The 13,247-nt window shown below is 43.1% G+C and overlaps 1 protein-coding gene across 1 annotated transcript; it reads right to left on the reverse strand.

Annotated features, from left to right (window-relative positions):
* Positions 1 to 7,192: 7,192 nt before the first annotated feature.
* adora1b (adenosine A1 receptor b) lies at positions 7,193 to 11,389 on the reverse strand. Its single transcript, XM_047040240.1, has 2 exons — positions 10,281 to 11,389; positions 7,193 to 8,242 (listed from the first exon to the last, which is right to left on the reverse strand). Exons 1-2 carry the CDS (start codon positions 10,619 to 10,621, stop codon positions 7,468 to 7,470), a joined length of 1,116 nt encoding a protein of 371 aa, XP_046896196.1. The 5' UTR covers positions 10,622 to 11,389; the 3' UTR covers positions 7,193 to 7,467.
* Positions 11,390 to 13,247: the final 1,858 nt, after the last annotated feature.

Raw genomic sequence — 13,247 nt, forward strand, 5'->3', positions numbered from 1 at the left:
GCAGAGAGCATTAACCTAGGCCTCACAGCTTGGAGGCCCAGGCGTTGAAAACACAGATGGTACCACATCTCTGGGACAACACTCATGTTTACCAGGAACAATAGCCATGCAATCTTCATAACACCCGGCAATCTGCACAGAGCACTTTCAGCTGGATGCAAATCACATCCAACGAACCAAACTAAACAGAAGCCTAATATAAGTGTAGGAATTGTTTTGACTCTCACCCTCGGCCCCTGGTCACGCATGAGGCGTGAGGATAGTATTGTGTGAGAGCTAGTTCTCAGGGTCCGCTGGTGGCCAGTATGTGGGGGGGGATCTTCTGATGAGTCCCTTTGGTGATGAAACACCTGGGGAAGAACTCGTTCTGCTTTATTCATGATTCCTCAACCAGAGCCCAAGTTGAAGCCGACTGCTCGTCCATTTTTTATGTGAAAAGGCCTTTGGCTGGACATAAATATCATGCAATGGTTTTCTCCCTCAGTCCCGCTCTGCACATGACCCTCTGGGTAGATAAAAAGCTGCATGATGGATCTTCTTTCAAAAAGACCAGGGAAAACACTGACCAAAATCATTTAAAATCCACAAAAAGACAAAAGGTTGGGCACACAAGGACACTAATGCTCAGGCTTGGTTACCATTCCATGGCAGTGAATGTCATCCTGGCCTGGGGCTCTATTACATCCCCCCCCCCTTCCCCCCCTAGTTAGTGAGAGGGCTCAGATTTCCTGCAGAATGAACAGGGGCTCAGTCGATGTGTAGGATTAAATAGGTTACTTTCTTTGGGACATGTGTATTAATAAGCAAGTAGACAGCGCAGAGTAGCTTGCGGCTTCCTACTCTCAACAACAGCTCAATGGGGAGAAGAGTTTTCTTAAGTTGAAAGCGCGTCCTAGTGCTCCTGAATTTGCATACATACACGCCCCGACAGCTCCTTATAAGGGCACGCAACAGCAGTGACGTGTGATGTCAGAATCAACACAATTACGGTGCGTTCACACTGCAGCGGAGTGGGCGGAGCGGGGCGTCGGCTTCCAATTCATTTTCAATGAAACTAGGCGTTGACGCTCGCGTAGGGCATTGTGGGAAGGCGAGCGGAGCGTTGACGCTCGCGTAGGGGCATTGTGGGAAGGGGAGCGGAGCGTTGCAAGTTGGATTCTCTTAACTTTATGTAAATGAGGAGCGTGAAAACGCTAGCGTTGGCCAATCGGACTGGTTTCTTGTAATGTAGCAACCGTTGGTAATGGTAAACATTCTGAAATAAAACAAATACGGCAATAAATATATACATATAGCATTATATAATTATATAGCTGAATCCATTTACCGACATCAATAAATAAATGTATTCATTTATTTATTTCAAAATTACGTTTTTGTAAAGACAACACATTATTATTATTTATTTCAGGGGACTTTTATTTCCTAATGCCACATTTATTGATTTTTTTAGACTTTTTCGCACCACATTTATTTCCACACCACATTTATTTCTGTGCTGTATTTATTTCCGATCTCAGATGCAAATGAGAGGGGCGTGGTTATCTTCAGACCAACGCAGCTGCACACAAGATCGAAGGCAGATGGGGACACCTAGATTCGGTAGATAATGGAAGACATTAGCGGTGTCAGAGATCGCATGCTGGCCTTATAAATCAAATTGATCAGCATGGCTTGTCAGGATATATTATTTTGGCACACATAGTAGATTTTGTAGAGGAACTTGGGCGGACAAGTGCTTTACAGAACATAGATATTGAACTCTTAAATAGTTTGAGACTTATTGAGCACTGTCGTGTGCAAGATGTACAGGAAGTGGGGGGTGATTAGTGCCAGGTAATGTTAGCTAACACCAGTGTTGCCAGGTCCGCGGTTTTCCCGCGGAATTGAGCTACTTTTGAAGTGTTGCCGCGGGTTGATTTTTTTGTCCGCTGGTTCGGGCAGACCTATATTGCATGCAAATTACATTAATATCTTTAAATACAAATTTACATTTTAAATGAAATAATTTATTTATGCCAAAATCCTACCAAACTGACTCCAGATCAGCACATACACACATGGACATGGGGCACGCACACATGCACACACGAACTGTGCGTGTGCACACGTGCCTAATGTTCTCAGTCTCCTGAGAAAATCTCCTGAAAACTGGTTTTAATGCTGGCATACTAAACATTTGGTGTTACTTTGTAGCTATTACAATAGATTTGGCAATGAAAGCAATGCTTTTGGACTTTAAAAGCAGAATTTTATATTTAAATTTATGGTTTGGCAGGGGCATATTTTGAGTTCTGATATTGGGCTGGTTTTTGGGCTGGTTTTATAGGCCATTGGGCTGGTTTTGGGCTGGGGTTGATTGGCCACTGGGCTGGTTTTGTCACACAGACCTGACAACCCTGGCTAACACAGCTAGCAACCGTCGCTACGCCTAACAAAGAAGACAATCACTGCCATTGCTACATCGCTCTGCTATTATGTGGATAGGTAGGTCGATAAGGCACCTAGCTATAACTATCTAGCCTCACCATTATGCCATGCCGGTATTACCATTTAGTGGACGAAACCTGAAGTGAAGCCAGACCATTCCTGACATTACCCATACCTTTCGATTTACAGTACTGCTTCAAATTGAAGTCAAGTTTCTTAACGCTTTGTTATTATTGGCAATTTAAAGTTGCAACTAACCAAGACGTGTCCAGACCAAGACCCATTCAACACGGTACACAAAACCCAAACCCAGATATTACAATTTATGGAATTATTCAATATTAAATCAAACCATTACCACTAGACTCGTTTTAATGATCACTCAGTGACAAAACATGTTTGCAGCGCTGCCAACTCTCACGGTTTCGCTGTGTGACACACGCATTTCACCCATTTCTCACGCTCTCACGCCACACAAGTAGCCAAGCTAACGTTGTAAATACGGACGACGCGCAGGTTAACCGAGTGAAGCAACATTGACGCGCAAACAGCCGTGAATGGCCGTGGGAACAAGGGGTGCTGAGGGTGCTGCAGCCCCCTCTGACATCACGAGAATTAAAAATGATATGACTTAAAAATCCACCACCGTGGCACAGCTCCGCAGTGGTGGACTGGCAATCGGGAGCACCGGGAGAAGAATAACTATGGAAAACCAGGGTAAGAAACGTAGGCTGGGGCTGAAAAATTAAGAGACAAAGAAATCACCTTTACTAGACAAGGTTTTACCAATTGAAAAACGGCTGTTTATTTTACATGAAGCTCAACTATTTTGCGCTCAAATAAAGGGCAAATAATTTTCGACTCGCGCGCTTTGAACGCTCGCTTTAAGGATTGAACTCCCTAACTCGCACCACATTGAACACAGACTATGCTTGCATTAGCAGGGCAGCTGTGGTGGCGTATAGGGCCATTTCTGGTGGGCCGGTCTGGATCAAAGTCCAGGGCCAATTTTTACTCCCAGTTCCTACCTGCCGCCCCGCAACATTAAGCCCCCGCCAGCACCCCCCTGATAAAATATGTTCCCGCGGCTATGCAGCCGTGTAAACTCGCCTTTGGCGGGAGTGAAGCTCGCAAAAACTTGCCCGGGGGGGCTACCAAATCTCACGCCACTGCGGAGCTGTGCCACGGTGGTGGATTTTTAAGTCATATAATTTTAAATTCTTGTGATGTCAGGGGGGGCTGCAGCACCCTCAGCACCCCTAGTTCCCACGGCCATGCACGGCTGTTTGCGCGTCAATGTTGCTTCACTCGGTTAACCTGCGCGTCGTCCGTTAATGTTTACAATGTTAGCTTGGCTACTTGTTTGGCGTTGCCTTTTCAGCGTGAGATATACAAGGTGAGGCGTGAGAGCGTGAGAAATGGGTGAAATGCGTGTGTCACACGGCGAAACCGTGAGAGTTGGCAGCTCTGCAGGCGTGTCCTCACCCACTTTGTCACACCAGCGCATCATTGTTGAGGTCCCCGCCGAGCGTGGTGGGAACATCACTTTGTGTGCTGCAATGGGTTGAGCAGGCCCATTGACAGTACTGTACTACAACTGTCATTGTAAAAAATACAATTTTTTTTGCAGCACATGTGGCTGTTTTATGTTTGACTATGAAAAAATTGGCCTACACTGAGACATTTTACAACAGTTGAAATGGCTCAGAGTCATTGTCATTCATATGGTGTGTTTCATTTCTAGAATTGTGTTTTCAATTTTGCACTGCTGTGTGCTGTGAATGCTTGATAGTGTGCAGCAAATGCTTATTGTGTGTACTGTTATGAATGGTATGTGTGTGTCATTTGAAAATATGGCTGTGTGTACCAAATGAGAACAGGAGTTCCATTTTGTAAACAGGTGAGAGATTTGATGGTAAAGAGTCATCTTGCAAAGGGAGTGTCAGGTTTAGCATTTTGTGTGTGAGGTTTTCAGTTGTGTGTGCAGTTTTTGAGAAAGACGTTTTTGTTTTGAGAAACGTGTGTTAACAATTGTGAAAAACTGTAACAGTTATTTTGTAAGTCTACTGGAGCCTCTACCAAAAAGTGTCCCACATTACCTGAAATCACCCTAAGTATGTCAAGCCGTTTTATCATTTTTTAACCAATGAATTGTTGATATCAAGAATTCGAATTGTTGATATCCAAAATGCAATTCTTGATATTAAGAATTCAAATTTTGGACTAATTGGTTAAATGATAAAACGGCTTGCCATAGTCTAAAGTTGATTACTCATAATACACAGAGAGTTTTCTTAAATGCGATTCCTTTGATCCTTGTGGTTTTAAGAAATCACATTTGAGACAACTCTGGACGATTTACGACTGCTATTTCGAGTTCGGAAAGTCTTCTGAAGTTCAGAACAATTCCCAGATGAGAAAACTTTCATCAATGCCAAATGTTTTCCTAAATCCAATTCAGAAGAAATTCCTTCTTAAATTCTTCATAACTGCGTTCGAGAATGAGGCCCATTGCTCGGAAAGCTATGGATATTCAATTACAACAGAAAAGAACGATTCAGAACATATTATAAACGTAAAACACCCCTTTTATTGAACCAAACCATTGATCTCCATGGCATGACAATGTGTTTATTCATGTAAAATGACTCTGTCTGGTCTCTTTCCTGTGTTATTGATTCAGAGACATTAAAACTGAAATATGAGCCCCACAAAGGATCCACTTTTTTACTGAAAAACACCAGTGGAGGACTTACCGCTAGGATTTACATTGTCTAAGGAATAACTTCATGTGCCCCCTCAAATTTCAAGAATTCTACTTTCAGAGGCCGCAAGAATAGGTGAACAGGCCATGAAGGCAGTGAAAATACTCCTGATTCAGTGGCACTCAGCCATTCGCTGCATTAAGTCTGAGGTGGTTATGACAATTTCAACATTTTTGGGACTCAGACTTTCACCATCACACACTGAATCTTACACAATGAATCTTACACAATGAATGGTCTTAAACATCTTACACAATGATTGATCTGAAACATCTTACACAATGAATGGTCTGAAAGTATAAAAAGGTTTTGCAAGGATGTGGGATCCTCAAAAGAACCACATGCGTATATCTGCTGTTCTTCTCAGTGCTAACAGAAACGCTCACTAAGAATGTTAGTTTCCATCAGTCAACCCTGAGTCAACACTTTTAGCATTTTGGAAGCAACCGACTGTAACATTAAATTGATTGTGTGTCTTCTATTTACATAACATGTGCTTGTTTACCTGCTCATGATGATTTATCATGCTTAACACCTGGAGCTGCAAAAAGTTCTCAGGAGGATGTACTGATCGGTGCCCCATCAATGTAACTTACAAATTAAAGGTAACAGTTCAGCACCACCAGTGACAGCATGGTTGGCTAAGATGATGCAACACCTTTATTACGCTCTTTCAAGTGACTTATATATTGCCTGGGAACCAGACAAATCTGCGAGCTGTTTTGTATACACAAATAGTTTAAATGTTCAACCGACATCAATTTACAGATGATGCAAATTTAGTTCAAAGTTTTTCTTTTGTCAAAGTAATTTCATTGTACCATAGGTGCATATTGGGAGAGAGAGAGACACAGAGAGAGAGAGAGAGAGAGAGAGAGAGAGAGAGAGAGAGAGAGAGAGAGAGAGAGAGAGAGAGAGAGAGAGAGAGAGAGAGAGAGAGAGAGGATTTGTAAGAATTGTCTCATTACACAAAATATGGTGTCTAGATATATGACAGACCCAGACATGGCATGTTAAGTAATATACAATGGTTACAAGAGACCAATATTACATTCACAGACTTCACTGCCAGTGAAATGGAAAAATGAAAGTTCAAATACTGAGTTCCAGAAACCTAAACTAGTGAATTGTGAAAACGGCTCTGATATACTGTAGTAAATTCACAATCTCTATGTCGTCTTTTCTAGGTCTTCAGTCACAGTCAAGGCCTATTACAGTTGCGATTATGGCCTCGTCGTCATTTAACAAAGATTACTCGCCAATGTACAGTATGTACGGGGAGCATGATTGAGCAGAATCAAAAATCAAATTCTTATCAACAGCCTACAAAGAGGGTGTATAAATGCGTCTTAAGTGCATCTTCTCTTTCCTTCTAGAGGTGCCTTTCATTGTTCAGCCAGGCCACTTATGCACATACCCAGCCCCTGAGAGCGGTCAGGAACTGTTTTATATATATGTAAATACATACAAATAAAACGAGTGGCCTGCCGCCTGCGGTAGAACATTCCACCCCCTGCCACTCTGCTAACTCTGTGTAATGGATTGGCGCGTTGTAGCACTGTGTAACCGAGTCCCCCTTCGTACGAAATAAAGAATTCAAAAGGGATTTAGAAAACCCCCATATCAGCAAGAACACATTCGCTGTCCTTATCGGTTGGCCCAGGGGCACACTGCCTGCCTGCCTTCCGCACTTTTGCATTTAATTTAAGACCCTGAAGACGACATGAGGTATTAGAGTGGTTGAAACGTTACTGGAGTTTTCTTAGTGACAATACATTCATATTCAGCCACTGTTCCATTCATACAAAACGTAATTTAGAGAATAACCTTAGCTTTTGATTAATATAACACCTTAATCCGACAGTAATTGACAGTTTATTTTCAAAAACGTGATTATCTGATAATCTGTACTCTATTGTAGACATTTTGTCATATATGTTTTTGAATACACTAATCAACTAATCAAGTAATGTTTAAAGCTCATATATCTTGTTTGTTACAAATGGAGTGGTATTCTTATCAAAGAGACATTGCAAGTTTCTATGACCCTTTTAACCATTAATCTTTTGTACTCTTTTTCAACATTAACATGTCTTCAGTTCATGATTTAAGAGTCTCATAAGATTAAGACTGCAAGCTGCCACGCCTCGCTCAGCTTGCCATTTTGTGTCACTGACAACTCATTTTCTGAAAATATTTCAAAAGAGGTCGATGATATCCGTGGGCAAGATTCCCATTCATCTCCATTGATAGCACTGAACTATACCTACACCTAGATCTTTTTCTGCTCCAGCATGTCCAGTGATTCTTTGCCTGTTGGAGACGGGTCACCATTCTGGGCCTGCAGTGCGGGTTTCTGGGCCGGATCCTGTTTCATGACCTCCTTCTGCGGAGGTTGCAGTGGGTCTGTGTGGGGATCTGGTATCTCCTTCCTCTCGCTTGGCTGGGTTTCGATAGCCGGTCCTTCCTTGCAACAAACGTACTGCTTCCAGATTTTGAGGAAGGCTGTGCGGAACTTTTTGATACGGAAGGCGTAAACAATGGGGTTGACAGCCGAGTTGCCGTGGGTGAGCAGGATGGCAATGTAGAGGAGGAACATGGGTTTGTGGCAGGCCGGACAGAAGAGCGTGATGCAGTTGAGGATGTGGAGGGGGAGCCAGCTGATGGCGAACAGGAAGAGGACGAGCGCTAGTGACTTGGCCAGCTTCAACTCCTTGTCGTAGTATTTGTTGGGATCGGCGTGGCTGTTGACCTTCTTGTTGAGCTGCTTGTGGATCATGTAGAAGATCTCAGCGTAGATGAGCAACATGACCACCAACGGAGGGAGCACCCAGCCAAAGAAGTTGAAGTAGACCATGTAGTCCATGCTGATGACGTTCTCAAACTGGCAGGTGATAACCAGGTCAGAGTCCAGCGAGCCGTTCTGTTGCTGTAGCCGCCACAGGTTGTTCCAGCCCAGCATGGGGGTGAGACCCACAATGAAAGCCACCGTCCAGCACACTACCACCGCCACCCCCGCCCGCCGGGGGGTCACCAACCGTTTGTAGCTGCAAAAAAAAAAAAAAAAACGGTTATCTAGAATGCAAAATGATTTCCTGCAAGCTCAAATCAATCAAACTGTCCAATCTGCGACATGGACCATAAATATGCTACATGACTTGGAATTGCTGCAGGTATCGTTCTAAGAAAAAACTGCAGTTCTCCTCTGGGGCTCTCATCTTCCCCCTGGCATGTGTTTGGGTCTCTGTGAGAGATGATTCATCCCTTCTAAAATAAATTGCACCCAATTTTCCGGGGCAGTGATAGTTACTACAGGAAGAGCTTCTGTGCAGCGAACACACTGCAGTATCTAAGTCCCACGGTCCTGTCTATTGGTTGTGGACCGTGCAGCTTCATGGCTGTGGGATCTTTCATAGTTAAGTATGTTTTATGGCCAGCAGGCTCTGAGAGATCACAAGTCTATCAACAAGCTGCAGTGAGATCACAGGGGATGGGAGAGTGAAGAGTTTGAGGTGCTGAGAACATGTTAGGATGGTCTGTTGTAAGTTTCCCAGGGAATGATACTGTACATCCGTAGAACGAGGCCTAACCAGTCCTCCTTTCAAGCTACGATGAAGCACTGCACTTGTGCCCCACTCTGTGCTGCTGTGGCACAGTTGTCGGCGTGCGAATGACAAATCATTGACATGAAGCTATACAAATAATAAAAGCTATATACAAATTAAATAATGGCAACACAACAGCGGAATAAATATTTGACTTGCTGTATTGCCAAAAGAACAGAAAGTTAAGCGAGATGATTGGTGTCTTCCTTCCTTGTCTTCATCAAGAAAGTATGTGCTTCATTAAGCCGTTAATGCAGTTGGTTCAACCCAGAAATGTATTTGCAGTGATAAAAAAGAGCATCAAGTTTCAGAGAAACTTTTAATTTGGACTAAAGAAAACTGTAAGCATCACACTGTGAGTGTGCAAAATATGACACAAGCACAGCTCACTCTCTAGTAGCAGAATGAGATGCTTAAATTATGAGTCATGCAGAATTGTAGACAAGGTCCAATCTTTGATATAACATGTCCTGATATTACAGTTTCGTCAACATTCTGTAAAAGGTCTATATCAAGTGAATTAAACTGCCCTCAGTTGCTTTTTAGTAATTTGAGTATGATTACATAAAAATCGAATAATTGCCATAAAACTCCTTGCACAGATTATTGCCCACAGACTCATCTACTTTGGCCACTTTGTTCACTTGGGGATTAATGTTAAGTTACTTTCTTATGCAGGAGTACACTAAATGAATGCAAAAGGAAAGACTGATGGACTTCAGTGTAACTGAACTGTTAAGTCTGACATGACCAGCTGTATGCAGTTGTGTCACGTGTGGGGAGTTAGCGGTAATTTGAGAATTGGAATTACAAGCAGAAGAGTTCAATTGCAGACCGAAGCATCTCAAACAAAGATTAATTAGACTGCTAATTTTTGGCAGAAGGACAAAAGTGGCAGATAGATTCTTGAAGTACTCTGTGTTGGCATTATCATCTTAAGATTCAGTGCAAAGCTGTGTCACTGACAGCATTCTGGAACAAATGAAAAACGCCCTCTTTATGAGCAGGGTTATCTTCCCCCACGTTTCAGCAGCTGCTAGCCTTTTGTCTCCACACTCTCGCATGGCTCAGCGTGGGGGGTGGGGGGGGGGGGGGTGGGGGGTGGGGGGGGGGTGCAAGGTGTGCAACGGACTATAATCAAGAACAGCCCAAATCCACAGACATTGATTTGCGAAATCCAAACTACACAACACATTATTGGCCGTATACTGTTGCAATCCTGGGAACATGGGAGCTAATTACAGCTGTGTGCGATAGCCTATGCTCCGGTAACCTATCATGTTAATGCTGCCATGTCAGATCCTCTCTGTGACAGGAGACAGCTAGCAGAAGGTGGGGCATGAAACAAGACTAATTTAGCTATGACCTGTCACACGAGACAACACTGTTATCGCTATTATAATAGTCATTGTCATCATTACCACCAGCTTCCCCTTAAAGTGGACATATATTTAATGCATCACCTGTCCGAGCCGTTTACCTGGTTGGAATCTTGACCCTAAGATAGCGGTCAATGGCAATGGCTAGAAGCGCAAGGATAGAACTTTGCGTCAGGACCAGAACCGTGCACGCCACGAGCAGGCAGCTATAAAAGTGAGTTTGAAGTCCGATGCTAATTGTTATGGCCAAAGGTATGACGAGTGCTCCCACTGCAATATCCGCTAGTGCCAGGGAAACGATGAAACAGAACGTCGTATCTCTCAACGACTTATTAATTTTCACCGCCCAAACCACCATCACATTTCCTATAACCGATGCCACGGCAATAACCACTTCCATTCCTATATAGAGTGCTTGGGATGGCGCAAGTGCTTCAGGCATCCTTAAACACGATGATGTCCTAATTGCCTTGAAAATGTTAATATATTCCAATAAATCTCCCTTTTGAAGACCTGACACAAATATTTCAGTAGACTAGTCTCCTCCAAACGTGCGTCCGTCAGTTCCGTAAAAACCACATCCCTTGGATGACTATCCTGAAGTTCTGATAGGCTACATATCGATTCGAAAAAGAGCATAATTGAAATCAAACAGCAGATAACATAATGAATGTCATTCTTTGTAGGTTTAGTCCGAAAATTGTGGTGCGCTCTTCTTGTGCTGTGCACTGTGTATCCACTTCGCTGAATCCACCTGCTCTTGAGGGGACCATGCTTGCGCGTAGATTTTTCCTTAGAAACAGAGTATCCTTTCCATAATTTTCAGGTTTAAACAGTGGGTCTATACCACGAAAACAATACCATTTTAATTATAAGGCAGACGTCGGAGAACGGTCATTTCTTGCGGTAGCATGCTGGGGAGGGGGTGCGATTTCATTGTGAGCTGAGTCAAAGCAATGCGGTGATCTAAAATAGCTGTGCCTTGGATTCGCCTTTGTTTTCATCCACATTGATTTCCTCTCTTCAGTTAGAATTATCGCCTCCCATTCAAAATCCTTTCATCATGGAGCCCACGTCGCTTTGTTGTTACTACAGTTCTCATTTACTCCGTCCAGTTTTGCCCACCGCGAAGAAAAGGTTGTGCAGGACCGTCCCAAAGACGTCTTGGATTGGTGTGTAGCCTATAGGTCCAGAGTCGAACAATTCTTATCTTTTTCCAGGGAATTTTCTAACACTCCCTCCTTGGCAAACGTTTACTTTTCATTGGATAATGTGTTTATCAATACTACTCAGTTCATAGCCTATTCAATTCATATTCCAATAAGCTTGTGCTTTTATTTGCACATAGGCTATGCTTTGCATTTAGTTGTATACGCTGTTGAAAAATATTACACCCGGTAAATGTAGAATATACGAGTCATTTCCACACAAAAAAATCTGGAGGGCTCTGCAGAGGAGTGAAAATTGAGCAGCGAAGGGCGGGTCAACAGGAGCACTATGGTGACAAAGCACAAGGAAACACTGACTGTCTACAAGCATTCAAGTGTCAAGCAGGAAGCTCCAGAGGAGCTCTCGCTCTCTACCCTGTGGTTCAAAGGTCACTGACAGGCAGCAGCAGTGGGGGATCCGGCCCCAGCAGAGGATGTACTCCTGCCTTGGCTGTGTGGCCTGGCTGCAGAGCTGTGCCAGATGGTGCACTGCGCTCACTCACTGTGACTTACATAACATGTATGAGGAGGAGGTGGTAGGGCGGAAGGTGCTAGTGCTCTCCAGCTGATTGAGCTTGGGCATGTGATGTAGTCTGAACAAAACGCACAATGCACACAACACACACACTCACACAAACCATGACAGGAACAACAGTGGTCAGGGTCAGGGCGAGCGGCCAGCTCACTGGAGGAGATCCTTAGAGGCGTCCAGACCGAAGACAGCCTCCATCTGTTTCTGACATCCTGCTTTAAGACAGGAATCAAATACCAGCTTCTCAAGTCCAGGCTGTATGATATGCAGTAAAATATGATGTCAGTGATGATTTGTCTGTTGATATGACCATGGATCATAGAATGCAGGCTGCTACTGAATCATATACTATCACAACACCATCATATGTAATGCACTGCAGAAAACTATACTATACCATAAAACATATTTTAAAATTAGATAAAACTACTTTACAGTAGAAGACCGATCAAAGAGGATTGGACCCCTTGTGTACTGCATTTAATATAATCCACAGTTTGCACCAATTCCAATGGTCCCTTCCCATTCTTGTAGTAGGGTATGGCTAAGTGATAGAGCTTTTGACTGCATTCAAAAGGTCACAGGTTCAAATCCCCTACTGAAAATCACAGAACATCTGCTAAATGATTAGATTATTGTTATTGCTCATCAGTGTTTACTTTATCCCACAAATGTGTTTCTAACATTCCGTTTACTGGGGAATTTGTGTATTTGGATAAACATGTTGACTAAATGAGTCAATGTAAAGTTGATCTATGGGGCAAAATGGTCATAGCTGCTAGACAAATACTGTGTACACTCTACAATGCCAGGTTTGGGTTGTGAGGGTGGCCCTTGGTCAGCTTCTTGTACTTTTTTTGAAGTGTACTGTGTGTTTATTTCCTCCCTTTTGTAGCTCTAGATCCCTGAGTGGGAATTGGGCTGTGCTTTACAAGGCACATGCACGCTCACTCTTTCTGCATCCAGTGTGTTCTCTCATGGGAGTGCGCAGGAAGGGCAACAAGCAAACTTGCCTCGAGACATCAAATGTAATTCTATACCTGAAGCACCAATGGCTGTTACTTTGGATTGTCAAACTGATCTAATGGACAACTGCAAGGAACGGTTGTAACATGGGTTGGTTGTAAAACGTGCAATTGCTCCAGTGACGAGAAAGATATAATCATATGATTAACTGTGTACATGCTTAATTTAAGTCAGAGTTTTTTTTAGATGTGAGACCTTTTTGTGCATGTGTACAGATATTTAATGCAAGTTAGCAACAGTAACGCTTTAGTGTATAATTAGTGGAAGCTATTTAATGGTGACGATCATCTCACAATTTGTGA

Source organism: Hypomesus transpacificus, chromosome 18 (genome assembly GCF_021917145.1).
Source record: "Hypomesus transpacificus isolate Combined female chromosome 18, fHypTra1, whole genome shotgun sequence".
NCBI classification, from domain to species: domain Eukaryota; kingdom Metazoa; phylum Chordata; class Actinopteri; order Osmeriformes; family Osmeridae; genus Hypomesus; species Hypomesus transpacificus.

Bases quoted from the DNA above. Each gene is read 5' to 3' on its own strand.
- adora1b (XM_047040240.1), bottom strand. From the start codon at position 10,621: ATGCCTGAAGCACTTGCGCCATCCCAAGCACTCTATATAGGAATGGAA. The intron at 8,243-10,280 runs GTAAACGGCTCG...TTTTTTTTGCAG, and splicing joins AGGGTCAAGATTCCAACCAG to CTACAAACGGTTGGTGACCC.